The sequence below is a fragment of the Dendrobium catenatum genome, unplaced genomic scaffold (genome assembly GCF_001605985.2).
Source record: "Dendrobium catenatum unplaced genomic scaffold, ASM160598v2 fragScaff_scaffold_123, whole genome shotgun sequence".
Lineage (NCBI taxonomy): Eukaryota > Viridiplantae > Streptophyta > Magnoliopsida > Asparagales > Orchidaceae > Dendrobium > Dendrobium catenatum.
In genome coordinates this window covers 1,668,142-1,685,705 of record NW_021318585.1, presented here as the reverse complement: position 1 = coordinate 1,685,705, position 17,564 = coordinate 1,668,142, and the positions used below count along the sequence as shown (strand labels likewise).

Genomic DNA, 17,564 nt, shown 5'->3' with positions numbered 1-17,564 from the left:
ATTGGCCAAATATCCTAGATATACGCTTATTTGGAGAAATATAGTTGAAATTTCATTTTGGATGAAATTATCTCAAATAAGGGGTAATCTCTTATATTTGTAGACTATTTATTAGACATGTAAGTGGTCAAAACTAGTGCAAATCAAATTAAATTCTAAAAATTTTGAATTGGTTTGAACATGATTTGAATAATAGTTCATATCTTATTGGGAGAAGGCTTTCATAGGACCACTGGCATGTGATGGATAAAAGGTTAATCATGGGAGCTTGTTAGGGGTGGCATGAATGAGAGTTGTAGCCTTTGAAGGAGAAGTTCGCGATGACAACTTGTTGGCAGGAAGCGTTGATGGGATTGCCAGTGTGTAATACCCATTATCTTAGGATTCAAGTAATCACTGTACTTTAGAATGAGTTCTTGTCTAATTTTGATGGAATCAATAATTATAAATTTTGTGGTGCTTAATGAACTATATATAAGTTAATAATTAACATGGGGGAAGAGAAACTCAAGTTCCAATTTTGCTCTAGGGGCAGCGTGGTACTGAGAGTAGCACCACCGCGACGCCAAGCTCTCAAGTTTGAGAAATATGGAAGATTTTCTTGGAGTGCAGCGCTGCTAGGAAGGTGAGCGCAACTGTACTTTATCAAAATTATGATTTTTTATAATAAAATAGCTAAATCCATTTTGCAAACCCTTCACACCAGCCAACTTACTAGAGAATAAGATAGGAGAAAGGGGAGGAGAATGAAGAGATAGATTTTGGAAGTTAAAGCTTGGGATGCGTCTGTCAAGCCAGTTATAAATTTTATGAGCTCGACACAAACTTCTAAACTTCTATGTCAGCTTTCAATTCTAGTGATTTTCTAACAAGTTTATAATGAGAATATATTTTTCTTAGATTTTACAACGTCTTCACTGTATAACATTTGTCATATTGTTGTACACTTTATCTTAGTATTTTAAATATAATAAGTTGAATTTTCATCGGCTGATTTTTCATAGGCAATTTTTTTGATATATTAAATAATTGAGGCTTTTCTAGCATTTGTTATAGTTACATAAAATTCTTCAAATATTAATATGAATATTCTTTTGAAATTAAAAATTGAATGGGAAAAGTTCAACCAGTATAATATTTTACATGCAATGTGCTTTCTAGTGTTTGTTATGGCAATTTATACATCATCCAAGTAATGTATTGAAATCATGATTATTTATTGTTGCATTTACATGTGCATGATTCATAACATGGCAATAGAAAAAGTTCTGATATGTGAAAAGTGCATTGTCTAAAATATTACAAGGGCCCTATATGTTATGTTCGAATCTTATATACCTTATGTGAAATCCAGCCTCGCGAAAAAGCGGATGTGGGAGATTATTTTGTACTAGTTTGTTCTAATTTTGACCCCACTTGTTATTAGTGGATATGGGAGATTAAAGGGAGTTATAAGCAGGCATTGGGGCATGCACATAGTCTAATATTTTAATGAAATAAATATAAATAATACTCTGAGTTGATATAATAATTATAGAAATTCTATATGAACTCTGATGAAATGGAAAAGTTAAGTATAAGTGAAACTTTGTTGGCAAGTGCTCTATGACATTTCGGATAACTCTAAGAAAGTATATGCAAATGCGTAAGTAGTAACTCTGAAATCAAGTACACTCTGTTAACTATAGAAAACTCTGTTCTACCAGCATTTTTGTTATGCTTTGCTGAATATTAAGTATTTAATTTAATTATTTTTTATTATTCTTTTAATTGGACATTGATATCTATGATGAGCAAATGAAAGAAATTTACTAAGTTGGTTCGGCTCTCTTTATAAGTTTTCTGACATCTTAGGAAAAGGAAAAAACCCAACGGGGTAGAAAAATGGTAGAGATAGGACCCTCTAGATCAGGGTAGTCTATATATTATTTTGTAATACAACCTTTAAATTCATTTGATATATATAGATTGAAGATGAACTAAATTATTGTGCATGTGTTTTTTATGAAATAAAATGAAAAGTTAGTAAATTGCTTTTATTATTTGAATTTCATAACAACTCTTGTTATTTTTGTTGATGGTTGAGTTATAACTTATAACTATATGATTAGGTTTTCAATCATTTCATTAGATTCTAGGGTGTCACATAGTGAGTCAAGGAGAAATATAGTTCATGGTGGGAGCTCAATGGGGACAAGCATTGGCTGGATAGTACATGTGTGAATTAGGACAAGAGGATTTACTGAGAGAAAACTATTGTAATGACCATACTAAATAGGTCCGGGTTCTTCTGCATGCTGGAGTCAGCAGCTCCCTCTGCCTGGATTGAGATTAACCATACACATCAACCACCATTTCGCACCCCTTTGACTCGTGTTTGTCTCCAATTGAATAAATCATGCAATTTCTCCGCCTTTTAAAACCCCTCGCCCTTGCTGACCTTCCTCTCACCATTTAAACCAAATAGAGAACTTAGGGCATCATTTTACTCTCTTTATTTCGCCCTCACAACAGTCGTCGAGCCTCCTTCTCTTCTTTCTCGCCATCTTTTCTTGGTGTCACCACTGTTGAAGATATTCGACCTCTTCCTCATTAGATTGAAAGACAACAACATATTGCTTCCTCCTTTAATCTTCTTCCTTGGTTAAGAACTGCTGGCAATAATTCATCTTCACCTTCTCACTTGATCATAAGATAACCACCAAAATCCCTCGTATTCTCCATTGTTACCTTCTCAAATGACTTGTAATTATAGTGGTTTATCACAGGCTTGCATTTCTAATGAATCCATGAATATATGTATTTGTTCATATTAGATCATAAGATTTGATTTATTTAGTGAGAGATTATTCTGCATTAATATAATTTGTTTCAAATTTTTTGTACGGCGGCCTAAGTTATTTTTGCTTCACTTATTGTAGGATTTTTTGTGCCTTTGCCCACATAGCTCTGCAGATTGAATATCTAAAAGGAGTGAAATTTTGTGTCCCTTGCTTAAAAGTAATTATTATTTATTTTGGTGGGAGAGTACACTTCTTTGTTAAAGGACATAAATCACTACTATTTGCAATAGGCTTTAGTAACTAATTTTAGTGTCAGTCATATTATTACAAACTCTTTTACTTGATGCAGATGCGCATAATGAATTAGCCAATTTCATAAATTGAAGATTATTGATTTATTATTACATAACCGTATGTATATCATTTTTTTATATTTTCATGCAGATGCTCTAATTAAATGTAATAAATATTATATTGTCAATTCATATCTTATCATGCATGAATATTCATCATATTGAAATAATAAAATTCATTGAAATGTGCTTATGGAAATATTGGAAAATTATATGCTTGGGAATATTGATGTATATGTTGGTAAAACCTTATTATTTATTGACTAGCCGGGGCCAACGGGCCCCAAGAGTAATGACTCTATAGGAAACCATTGTATTTTCTTATGTTGGTGTTTATCTTCCTAGTGATGGGTATTTGGTAAACCGACTATAGTTATATACACATAAATGTTTGAATATATATTGAACATTATTTAGAAATAATAAATGACTGATAAGTCATTTGGGGTATGAATGTATGATGATACCCAACATGATTGCATTAGAATGATATTACACGTGCAATAGTTTATTAATGCATTGGTTTTATTATCATATTAAAATCTATTATAAGAAACATAACATAACTCATGGCTATTTTGATATAGTGGCTATGGGTTGTCACTTCAGCCCTTTAATTGTTTATATTGCATGCTCCAATCCTGTTGTCATTTATGCTTTGACATATAGAAATTATTTGCTGAGTTCGATTTATCAAACTCCAAACTCACCCGTTATCTCTTTATATAGCAGGTCCTTCAGATGTATTCAGTAGATCGTAACTTCAGGAACAGATTTGCTGCCAATAAACTATTTTTGATATTTTATATTTTTTTAGAATAATGTCTTCAAGTCTGAATATAAAATTACGTCACGTAATACTTTCTTAAAATGACGAGACTGGTGATTCAATGATGAGTTTGTGAATTTTAATAGTGGAATGATTATTTTTTATTTTATTTTAGTATTTTAAATGTTGTATAGTATATAATTAAAAAAATTTCGATTGCAATCTATGGTAATTGGCCTTTATCCATTTGCCCCGCTATCAGTACCGCGGACCCAGTTGCCAGTTGCCACCATCGTCCGAGCAGAACTCCTCGCAAACCCCTGCTCCCTGGAAATCTCTGCGCATGAAAAGGAGAAAAAAATGCGATATTTGGCGCGTTCTCTCCCATGCCTACCGACTCCCTTCTCGAAACTCCCCTCCCTTTTCCTCCACACCACCAGCACCTTCTCCACTGCCCCATCCCCTTCTCCCCCTCCCGAATCCACTACTATCCTCTCCGATCACGAACTTTCTGAAGTTCGCCAGCTCCTTCCCGCTCTCTGCGACGCCGGCCACCCCCTCGATGCCGTTCGCCTCCTCGCCGCTGCTCTCCTCGCCGACCCTCCACTCTCCTCCCTTCCTCTCGCGGACCTCGCAGACCGCCTCACCTCCTTCCCGGACATGTCCGCCTCCATCGCACTTCTCACCACCCTCCGCTTCCACCCACGCCAGCCTTGTCCTCTCCCATTCTGCTCCCTCATTATCTCGTCCTACTTCCGCCGCCGCCGCCTTCGGGAGGCCGCAAAGGTCTTTGCCTGGCTTTGTCGGATCGATTCCCCGTGCAGACCTGATATGGAGATTTATCGAATAGCTGTTCGGGGGTTTTGTGAGGGAGGAAGGGCGCTTGAGGCGGTTAGGGTCGTGAAAGAGATGGTAAGGGATGGGATGTTGCCCACGGAGGAGATTAGGATTTTGCTTTGTCTGGTACTGTTGAGGGAGGCGAGGGTTCAGGAGGGGTTGGATTTTGATGATGCGGTAAGGAAGGCTGGGGAGGGAGACCGCGGTGATGGAGATGGGATTGCTGGGGTCACGGAACTGCTTGATCGGATTATTAAGGATTGGGAGGAGTAGTGCCTGGTTAAGGTATTGTATATGTCTTGATTGGTTTGGCTTCTGTTAAGATTGAAAAAAAAAAAAAAAAACAGGAACTAAATTCCTTTTCCAATACTAATTGTTATTTGTTAGTTTATAGTAATCAAATATTTGATTTAGTTATACTTTATTTAATCAATACAGTTTATCTTAAATATTATTTGATTTGACCACGATGTAATTTTTTCTTATTCAGTGACATAATAACATTCGATCACATTTTTTACTTAATGAATAATGCATTTGCTTTTATTCTAAAGTGTTTAGCTTTGATTGGATGACATATGGTTGGATTTGTTTTCATATTATTTCATATTCAAACATGCAAAACTCTATGATTGATATATATGAATTTCATGTAATGGATAAGCATATATGATATTATTGGAAATAAAACATGAACGCTTGATTTTCCCCCTCCCCTCTTACGATCCTTCGATTTGTTCCCTCCTCTCTTGCTCTCCCAGAGTTTAGGCCATTGATCAACACAATCAAATTCCACACATAACAAACCTTTTGCTGACAACATCGTCTATTCTTTAATCTTTCATGCATAACTATCCACGCCTACTCATAACCTTGGGTAGTTACTGATTTTTCTTCACAAAATCCTTCTTGCTCAATAGTACCTTGGCAAAAATTTATCTTTGCACATTTTTTTCCATGCAACCATCCCCTTCATCTCACTTTCTTTAAGATTTATCAAATTATTATTCTCATAATGATCATAATGTAATCCATTGTGTTATGGGCTCATATTATTATAATTAGTTTGGATATGGTTATTATCATAACTGGGATGATGACTATAACTAAGATAAAAATCTATAATAATAATATTCACATAATTATCTTGCCTCTTTTCATGACCTTTAAGGGCGACAAATGGCTTGTTCAAGCTCATTTAAGACCATTTATTTAGGGTACCCAAAATCCATTTTGAACTTTTTCAAAGATTTATTATGAACTTTGATAGATCGCCTAGTAAAACATGATTATGATGTAATATTCTTCTTAAATAAATATTAATATATAAATACTCTAAATTATTTTAGTATAATCAGAATCAAATTGAATATATTTAATCAATTGTGAAGCGAGAGCATTCAATTAAAAAATAAATTTGAATGATTTTTAAATTTAGAATGTTTTAAGCAGAATTTGATTCAAGCTTAATCAAAATTCATTATTTTATAATATTAATTTATAATAACATGTGATTTATTGGATAGGAGATTTTTAATGTCTATATGATGTTATGGGTCCAAAACATACCAGTTTTTTTAGCTTCATTTTAAGTAGCTTAGCCTATATTAAGAAAGGTAGAGGCAGACTTAAAAGACTTGGTTAGAAAATATTAGAAGTGATATTTTTTTTATTAAATTTAAATGAAAATTTGACTCTTAACTTGACACAATGGAGAAAAATAATTCATGTAGCCGACCCCACGTAGTGGGATAAAGGCTTGATGATGTTGTTGTTGTAGTATTTTGAGTAGCCTATTTATAGATGGTGGATTCTACATTAAGTGTTTTAAATAATAAATTGGTTCTTGGGATAGCCTTTAACCATTATAGGTGACACATTTAAGCGCACACCTATTAGGGACAACCCGTCAAGGCTTTTCACTCCCATGAGCTTATAGTTAACTTGGTTGACTTCGCAACCCTAATAACAATTATGATGATTACAGGATAATCACATAAAAATCATTTTCTTCACTCTTATCATGATGCCCATGATCTCTATTCTTTAGAACACACTGTTATTTGTTGATTAATATCATTGTTATGAATCATATCATGATTATGCATTCCATCATCAACCACATGACCATTATAGAAACTTGCATTGTGGTGATAAATCTGTTTTGGCTAATACAAATCCACCTATTCTCTTTGTGACATGATGACAACACATGCTAAAATCTTGAGGGGCATGAAAAAGAGCCTTAAGCCATAAGCTTCAACTGTTCCAATGTCTCCTTTAATCTCTTAAAGTTCTATCTTATTATTCCCATTGGTCTCACCAACCCATATATCCATCTTATTGAAGATGTTGACTAGTCACTTGATTTAGTGTTTGAGCCTAGGTTTGTGATTGTGCTCAAGCATTTTATTGTGCCTAGACAGTATCACCTATTGTCGTTTCACCTCATCTTGAGATGGAGATATTGGATGCTCCATGGATTAGTCTATTGTTGTTCTCTTCATCACCAATTATACAAATCGACTTTGTGCTAACTTGGTTTAGGCAATTTGTTGTAGGATCACCACAAGTTGTTAGTTCTTTGGCTGAAACATCAAAAGTTGTTCATGAGTAGATTTATTTATTTTTTATTTAATGAAATATTATTAGATTTTATCATTGCATGATTATATCTTATTTAATTGCCATATAATTAAATTCAATCAAATATGATTTAATTTGATTTTAATATAATTAGATTTGAGGCCATTACCCAACTCCTCTTTCTACCTCGTCCCTCTTTATCTCTCCTCTATCGCTCTCACCAACCCAACATTAGAGGGAGCGCTATACGTTGATTCCATTTTGATCAACTCCAGCAAAAGGCATCCTTTCCAAAAGGAGTTACTTTATTGCACCCTAAAGAGCCTATGTAGTGGTGTGCACTACCCCAATGTGTCTCTATAGCATTTGGATGACCTACTCATGTCTCTCCCGATAGTTTCGCATTTGTGTAGTTCGCCAATAATCATCAATCATTTAAATTCTTTCTAGTATGCATAAGTCTGTAACTAAAAGAAACACATTTTCGAGGAAGGAATTGGCCCCTGCCCCCAAGTTATTCTATCGGTTTGCATCTTTAGGCTTTAGGGAGTAACAATGTAGTTGCCCATCCCAGGTTATTGCATGGGTGTAACAATGGAGCTGCCCGTTTATTAGAGAGGAGTTTTGGTAAGGGCCTCCACTTTAGAACTAAGAATGACGATAAAATGAGTTTGATGGGGAGAGAGTGAAGGGAAGGAATCAAGCTTTTTGGTTTGTTTTTGATAATATTATGTGCGTTTATTCGTTAGATTATACCTCTATTTTGACACCTTAAAAGTCATGAAATAGGTTGAGGAAAGAGAAAAAAACTTAACAAAAAATGGAGAAATTTTGAACGAGTCGATCAATGGTCATGGGGACAAGAGGTTCACTTATGAAGTGGTAAGTAGTGTTAAAGGCGAACCAGTTGTTTGCCAAATTGCACAGGCATCGTGAGGTGAGGTCATAAAGCATCAAGGCTCTCTAATAGCTACAACTACTTTGGCGTGTCTAAATGAATTTGTTAGACCGGTCCACTGGACCGGTCTAGCCGGTCCAGGCGGGACCGGTTCACGCGTGAAATCGCAAAAAACAGCGACCTGGGCGGAAGCCGCGCGCCTTGCAAGACGGTTTCGGGAAGGAAATTGAGGGAGTTTAGGAGGAAAATTGATTGTAGGGACTGTTTAGGGAATTCCTTTTGAATTGTATGCATTAAATAGCAGATTTTCCTAGGGTTTGATCATCTTGAATTTGGCTGAAATTTGAGATTTCTTAGATTTAGGTTTTCTTTGGGCTCTTGGCGTTGCTAGAGATTTGGGAGAGAACGATCCTCCTCTCGAATTGAGGATCAATCGTATCTTGCTATTTTATTCATCGACTAGTGGAATACAAGCTTTTCTTTGAGTTTTCTCTCAGATTTCCTTGTGGTTTTGCTGTTTTTCTGCTGTAAACAGCAAATTTCTGCTGTTCTCCTGCTGTGGACAGTAGCTTTGCTGTGAATATTCGCCGATTTTGGTTAGGTTACTTGCGAACTCAAGTATTTCCTATCAGAATTCCTTTTCTTAAGGCGCTAAAGAGTGAGGGTGAGTGCTTTATATTGATTTGAGCAATGGTGCTAATACTTTAAATGCTAAAGATGAGTTAGTATTTTATAATATTTCTTTCCATGGGATACTGAGATAATGGCATCAAGAGTTGGAGAAATAAACATGTAACCTTGAAGACTAGTTAATTAAATGTGGGTGAAAGAATTTAAGTTATAGAATAGTAAATCTTGAAGATGAAGAGGATGAATTTTAAAAAATGAAGTAAGAGATGGAGGGTTATAAATCTAGTGATTAAGATGAGTGCATGTTTGATGAGAGATTATTTTGAATGTAAAGATTTAAAAGCATAATTTATTTAGTTGTATTTTTAATTAAAAAAATTAGATTCAGTAAGGGACTAATTGAGATCACTTTTATTTTGGTTTTTTATTTGATTTTTAAATTTTGTTTATGCTGTTACTTGAAATGAAAGCATTTTTGGATTTTCTCATGCAATTGTTATAAAAAAAAACATCATACTATTCATAAACTATAGACAAATCAACATAGATAATTTAGAAGTTAAGGTGTATCAATAAAATTTATGTCCAATGACGTGCAAGCAATGTTTTCATACTTGATTTTGGTTTCATTCTCGTAGCTAAAGTTCATGGCTTCATTTGGGTCCATTGTTTGGCTAGGAAAATTGGCTGGGAAGGTGCTGTAGAGAAAACATAGTTTAAATGTTGGTGTGACTGAACCTGATGATGTTGTTTGAATATCTTGATGCATTTGTGTTGTTTTGAAACTCAAATAATTTATTGTTTGTTTAGTTAACCTTTTTGCTGTTGCTATTTTAACATAAAAACGAAAGTGCCCTTCTACTTTCTAACGGTTTGTTTGATGTAAAAAATAAAATAGTTCAATAGAAAGCAATAGCAGCTGATATAAAAACATGGATTAAAATAAGTTCACACATAAATGCCTTAGAAAGAACTAGAATTATGCTTTAAAAGTCCATTAGCAAAAGATAATTCAACTACACAAAAAGTTACTCATCATTCCAAGTAGAAAACGCTAACTATACAAATTAGGACACAAGTAGTCTGGGCATTCCAACTTGTGGTTGCAGCATAGTTGTGTATGTTGGGCCTCAAATGCTTATACTTGAATCATTACAACAAAAATGAACATAAAAGTGATAATTAGTAGCAATTTATTTGCAACAAAAAGTAATGATGATTAGAAAATTAGTGTTGATATAAATAATAAATTATTAATATATTTTACCGGTTAGCATGATATAATTGCTTAGTACTATCATCTCATCTGCTCCTTTTTCATTGGCCATATTAGGATTGACATCCATTTTAGGATTTTCATCATGTTTCCCTACTTTATACTAATGTGTCTTCGAGTGAATAAAATTTTCATATGCATCACATTCCACAAATTCAGGATCAATGTGTGATGAATGCCTAGACATACAGTTACATAGTGCCATTGTGGCGACACTAATAAGATGCTTCTTGAAAGAGTAATTTTGCATATCCCTTAAATTTTCCTCTTTTTTTCATATACCAAATGTTGCTTATATCATACTTAAAAGTGATGAATGTGTCTTGCTTAATATCTCACATTGACCCTGCATGGTTTAATATCTTGTGCAAAGTCTAATAAATAATATCTTGTGACCAGATAATGTTTAAGAAATCCCTTTTGTGGAGGGTAATCAACATCAATTAAGTAAAACTTGTTAAAATGATTAGAGAACATCTGAACATATCATGAATAAAAGTATGTTTAAGAAATTCCCTTTGTGGAGGATAATCAACATCAATTAAGAAAAACTTGTTAAAATGTGAATTATTTCAATTCATCAAATATTTGCTATCAACATAGGAAAATTGCAACTAAGATCCATAAGAAAACGTTGGAAAATGTGATTGTAATGTACCTTACCTTCACACCTTGGTGCAACAGTTGTGAAGCACTTATTTAAGTCACATACAAATGTAATATTTTGAGTTGGTAAATGATATTGTATAATGTCTGCAAGCTGTTCTTTAACAGGGATGTGAGCATCATGCATGTGCCATCAATTGCCTTGAGACTATGTTAGACCGGTCATTAGATCGGCCCAGCCAGTCCGCATTGGACCAGCCCGCTTCTAAGCTACGCGGAACAAAGCCTGCCACCCATCCCTGCCGCTCGAACCGCAGGAGCCACTAGAGCTATTTAGGAAGGATTTTTGAGTGAAATTTTAAAGTATGTGCTGTTTAGAGATTTCCTTTTGAAATTTATGTATTAAGTATTATGTTTTGCTAGGGTTAGGACATCTTGAATTTGATTAAAATTTGAGATCTCTCTTAGGTTTTGGGTTCTAGCAGCGTCCAGAGATTTGGAGGAGCCGGATCTTACTCTCCAATTAAAGATCCACTTATATCTTGTATTTTCTTTCATAAAACTTTTAATAAAGAGTGTTCTTGTGTATTTTATTCCTAGTTTTCTTGTTATTAGTTTTCTGAAATTGCTGAAATCAGATTTCAGCCAAGGCTTTTCTTAAATTTCTACAAGCATTTCTTATCAAATTGGTATCATAGTGGTTTCTGGATTATTTTTGGGCTGTTTTTGGAGAATTCATGCAGCATTTTTTTCTTTTTTAGGTCATGAATTTTGCGGTTTTTGTGATGGAAATTCGGATTTTCGAGCCTAACAAAGATTTGAGGACTTATGATGGGAAGAAAGGAAAAAATATTAGAAGGGGAGATCAGACAAATGAAATTTAAATTTTGGATATTTAAACTCAAGTTCAGATTAAAAAAAAAATAATATTTCAATCATCCATGATAAGATTGATTCGAATTTTTTCATCCTGAAGGAGATGTTAAAGAATGTGCTCGAGGGCCAAACCAAAATATCGCCGTCGGAAGTGAGGGAAGGCGCCGACAGCTAGGGAAGTGGGGAAAGTCCTAAGCCAATCAGACGAAGGGAAGATCAAGAGTTGGAGATTTTGGAGGGAACAGAAAAAATGTCTTCCCTAGGGCCTATTCCTAGGGAGGAGTCGGGTAGAGTATGGGAAGAGGCAGGAGGATGTAGGGAAAGAAGGAGAGTAGAGGGGTGGGATTTGAAAGAGAAAGGGATAATTATGACCCAAGGGAGGTTGAATTTGAAAGGGGAGGGGTTTGTTATGATCCAAGGGGTGCTGAATTTAAAAGGAGAAGGTGAGAATTTGATGAAAGGCTTGGGTATGAATGTAGAAGGGATGATTGTAACACTTGAGGGGAACCACCCTCTTTGGGAATGGAAAATTATGAAGGGAACAGAGGGAGCGGTGGTGATATGAGGGTGAGGAAGTTGAGGATGCCTATTTTTTAAGGAGAGGCCCATGGATGGATCTACAAGGTGGAAATGTACTTTATCGTCAACAGGTTGACAGAGGGGGAAAGATTGATGGCAGCCGGGATGTGCTTGGAAGGGAAGGCTTTAGCATGATACCAGTGGAGGGATACGAGGCGACTAATACGGACTTGGAGGGAGTTTAATGATTGCTTGTTAGAACGTTTCCAAACCAGCAGGGGAGGGGACTTCTATGAGTAGTTCTTTGCTTTTATGCATGAGGGGATAGTGGTGGAGTACCGTGAGCAATTTGAGTACCTCGCCAGTCAATTGGATCGACTTCCAAAGACTGTATTGGAGGGGAATTTTATGAAGGGATTTAAACAAGAAATCCGCACAGCGGTTAAAGTGATGAGGCCTCGTGACTTGGGAGAAGCTATGGAGCTAGCTCAATTGGTGGAGGATCAGATACACTTGGAGAGATGAATGGGAGGCAACAGTTCAGGAGGCTTGTAAAGGATGACAAATACCTTTTTGGCACCAAGGAGCCGACACCGGATACTTTTTAGGAGACCCAAAAGGAGAAGATGGTAGGTGGAAAATCTGTAAATAACTTCAAGAAGCTCACAAAAACGGAGTTATAAGGGGCTCTGTTTTAGATGTGAGGAGAGGTGTACACTGAGACAGATGCAAGGACCGAACTCTTTAGGTTCTCACCGTTTGTTCTGACGAGAAAGCTAAGGAGCGTGACATCTTTCACTTTGAGGACAATGTGGGCCTTTGAGAGGAAGGTATTGTTAGACTGGTCATTCGGCCCAGCGATTATGTGGAGCTACTGGCTATGAAGTATATTGATAAGACTTTAGCATGTTGGATGTTTGAGGTAAATGAGGTTATCATTGAAGGGGATAATGCTAATATTATCAGCTATATGCAGAATTTCATCAGAAAGGAATAATGGAAGACCCGTCCAATTGATGGCGGTCAATTTAATTGGGTGAGACATTTTCATAAAGTCCTATTTGTCCATGTGTCCAGAGAAAAGAATAAGGCTGCCCACTTCTGTGCTAGAAGGGCTATAGAGGGTTTTTTTTTTTTTGAAATGTTGTAGATAGTGATTCTTTCTGTATCCCTCAAGAATCGAGTTTTTTGTCTGATTGAGTTATACTTATTTAGTTCTAATTGAGCTCGAGCTCAAGCTCATTTATTAAGCTTAGGCTCGACTCATTAAAAAGGGTGTAGGCTTGAGCTTTGCACAATTGCTCGAGCTCATTGGAAAAGCTCGAGCTTGAAAATAAATTGTTGAGTTCTATTTCTTGGTTTAAATATTTTTTTTTTAATATATAGTTAATATACAAATATAAAAATATGTTATATAATGTTAATGCAAATTAATTTTTAAATATATTTTAAGTTTATCAAGCGGTTTAACAAGCTTTCAAGTTTGAGTTCAAGCTTATTTAATATACGAGCTTGAGTATAGGCTCTAACTTGAACTCGTGACTCGATAAGCTCGACTCATAAATTTATTAACAAGTTGAGCCTGAGCTATCTCGGCTCACTTACACTCCTATCCTATATACTCTTAGTAGTGATTTACAATCCCATTTTGCTGTTAATAGATTTATGAGTTTACATTAATGTGTTTACAATTTTTTTTTTGTACTAAAAATTTTTCTTTAGAGAATAATAAAAAAATTGTCCCAAATAAAACATAAATTATGGTGATATATATCCCACCGTTTTATTGGCCAAATAAACATCAAAGGTGTATATGAGATTCATTTGGGATAGATGTAATTATATATAAATTTAAAATTATTAAAATATGGTGGGAAAATAGGTTTTAAAAATTTATGTTAATTTTCTCTCTCAAAAAAAAGGATAATAATTTTTTTAATAATAATCTCATTCTATCATACTTGATTATAAAAAAATATTATCTCATCATAAAAACTCTAATAAATTTGGCTGTGAGTTTTTTTTTTTTTTTAATTATGATAAAATAAAATTATGAGAGATTTGTAAAGCATGACTAAGAAGAGCTATCCAAGCGCACAAACAATTGGCTTCCTTACATGAAGCCTTTCGCACGGTGGATCAGTTTGGAACAATTTTGTTGTGCTTAACTTATCTACTTAGCTGTGGGATTATATTATTTTGTTCTAGGATGACCTTTGTGGCTTTCTTAACGGTTCTTTCCGTAACAGCTAGTAAAGTAAATGTAGTGTAAATCATTTTTGTTTGTTTTTGAGATAAATTAAATTCGCATAATTTTGAGCGAGAACTATTTACATCGCAAGTAAGCTCGTTTGATATTCATCATCCAACACCATTGGCCAACGCCAATCGTTGCTGGCCACCACCCACCACTAGCCGACGCAATCCACCACCACCTGCAAGCAACCGCCACTTTTTAAACGGTCAGGTTAACAAGGGGTCAATATGGGGCTAAGCTTGGCTCTTCGAGTTTGGTTCACGTCTCACAACCATTTATTAAGTTGAGCCCGAGTTGACGAACCGGCTTGGCTAAATTGCATTATGGGGCCAATTGTAGCTTCTATTGCATAGCTTTAGGACATTGGAATTGGTCTTTCTTACCTCTTCTTTAAGGGAAAATTCAATGTTTGAAGATATTCAAATGGTTAATGCTATACTCTGAAAAAAATAAAAATATAAATACCAAAATTAATAAGAAAATTTTGCTGAGCTTAACTATGAATTTGGCACCTTTTTCCACCTGATCTTTGGATGAGCTGCAAATGAACTCATTTTCAACCTATTTGCTGATTTTATAAGTTTTTATATTATATAATATAAAGATTATATTTAAAATTTATTTATTTTATGAGTATAAATAACTAATATTCTCTAATGATATTAAAATTTTATGATTTTTAAATACTTAAGCAACTAACTTTTGTTTGGGAGGAAAAAAATGAACTTAACTCTTATTTGGAAGATATAAAATTATGCTCAAAGCTTCAAAATATCATAATATTCATAATCTCCCATTCTTCTTATAGCAATGTATATATAGGCTAGCAAGAACATTCTAGAAAGCATGTAACAAATATGTGACAAACTAGCCAGATAAACTATTCCTATGAAAAAAAAACTTTAGATAAGGTGTTCCACATCATACTCCCCTTGCGTTAGAAGAGCTCGACTCGGTCGAGGCGCGTCATTAAGAGGGAGGTAGATGTGAACATCATAATTAATCCTCTTGGGTTGAAGATTTTACATCTTTGATGCATGTCCCGACGGGCGCGCGGGCAGCCGGCGCGCGGGGGCGGGCAGCGCGGCGGGATTTGAATTTTTTTGAATTAAACGGGTTCGCGGGTTGACCCGGCAACCCGTCGGGTCAACCTGAACCCGACCCGTTTTTTAAACGGGTCAATTTCTTGAACCCGAACCCGACCCGTTTTGAAATCGGGTCGGGTTCAACCCGGATTTTCCGTGTCGGGTCCGGGTCGGATTTTCATGTCGTGTCAAATATTAACACCCCATAGATGCACCTTTACTTGGTCGAACACACCCAATTGTGCAAATGAGGATATAATAGATGAAATTGTATTTTCACCAGGTTTCAATTTCTCAGCTTACATCATCCTAAACAACTCAATTGATTTTGCAAACTGGTTTGATTGTGCATAACCCAAATCATTGATGTCCACCAATCGATATCCTTTTTAGGTATATCATTGAAGAGTGGGTGTGCTTGATTCAAATCTTCACATGTAGAATAAATATTAATTAGTGATGAACACATGTAGCAATCCATATCAACATCTCTTGTTACAATTAATGGATGATTCATCCTCCCAAGATTTAAAGATCCAATTTTTGTGCAAACTGTTAGTGCGCCAACTAGGTTGTTTGCATCCATAGTTTTGAAATGCTCTACCATATATCTAAAATCATTAAGGATTCTTCATGGAGGTGGTTGTACAGGTACCCAAATGTAATGCTATTCTATGAAAGGCGGCTGCAAGAGTCGGTTAGTGCTGCGCGGATTTGGAAGGCGGGATCGAGCTGGGTTGAATAGTGGGAGGCGTTGATCAGAAGCGAGGAGAGGGGGGCGCATGGGCGGGCTTGCACCGGTCATGTGTAGTGCGAGCAGGGCCGCCGGTCGGTTGCGAGATCATGAACCACGAGAAAGTTGCGGATCTAGAGGCGCAAGCAGGGACGGGCATACTTGAGGCACGCAAATTTGGGATCGAGGTCGGTTAGTGTGTGCAGGCCGGAGGCAGAGAAGGTTCGGCAAATCACTCTCCCTCGTCGAAGTCAATATCAAATGGCTAAAGGATAGCGTGTTGGACGGAGGGGATCGAAGGTGAAGATGCTAGTATGGTTGCCGATTTTGATATTAACGAATGAAATTAGAAAGTAAAGTCTATTCCATCAATTGATGCATCCACTTGAGCTTCCCAATGGGCTTCATGGCGTCGAGTGTCGTTGACCTCCCATCTTCTTCGGCGTCGATTGTTGTCGATTTTCCATCTTATTAGGCGTCGATTGTTGTCGACCGCTCATCTTCTTCGACTTCGATCGTCGTCGACAGCCCATCTTTTTTGACAGTCTATCATTCTTCACATGCTCAAGATTTCATACCAACTAATGTCGTAGATCGGCAGAAGAAATAGATCTGCTAGAAGTAATACCTAAAATTGGGAAACAAACTAAGCTCAAACCTTCAAAATATCATAATATTCATTATTCCCCCTTCTTCTTACAATAATATATATATATAAGCTAGGAAGAACATTATAGAAATCATGTAACAAATTTGCAATTTCTATGTAACAAATTTGCAACATACGTACTAAATAAACTTTTCATAAGGAAAACTTTAGCTAAGATGTTCCGCATCACAACTTCTCATTGGAAGCAGTTCTCCCACCCCTCACCACTTCTACACATTTATGGCACTTTTATTATCACTCTTGCTACTTTGGCCAATAGTATATAAAAAAAAAATTATCAAATTGTGTCCAATCATTATTATGTGAACACCAATACAAGTAATCTTAGCATGATCAAGACTAGTTTCTCTTTGCATCTTTATTTTTACATCTGTAGAAGACACTCTATAGGAGGAGTTTGCTTTCGACTAAAATAATATCGTCATGTATAATGGTTGAGGCAAAAAGTGAGTTCAAGTAAAGCACTTGCGTATTACTAAATTTTTTTCTAATTCTCTTATATTATATGGTGTATTTGAATAGCAAACAAAATATGATTAGCATTGCCCTCTTTGCTATCTACTTTTATAGTTGGCCAATTATAAAGACCATTCTAAATAATGATACTTATTTTGTTTTAAAAAAATTGACTTTTGTCCTAAATTTTCTATTTTATGTTAAATATTTCTTAAAGTATTTAATCTTTT

General features: G+C 35.5%; 1 protein-coding gene across 1 annotated transcript; it reads left to right on the top strand.

The window, feature by feature from the left end:
- The first annotated feature begins 4,130 nt into the window (after positions 1-4,130).
- On the top strand, positions 4,131-11,337 carry LOC110098420. Its single transcript, XM_020825255.1, has 2 exons — positions 4,131-5,027; positions 10,907-11,337. Exon 1 carries the CDS (start codon positions 4,131-4,133, stop codon positions 5,013-5,015), a length of 885 nt encoding a protein of 294 aa, XP_020680914.1. The 3' UTR covers positions 5,016-5,027; positions 10,907-11,337.
- Positions 11,338-17,564: the final 6,227 nt, after the last annotated feature.

Coding starts and splice junctions, on each gene's coding strand:
- LOC110098420 (XM_020825255.1), top strand. CDS start 4,131: ATGGTAATTGGCCTTTATCCATTTGCCCCGCTATCAGTACCGCGGACC.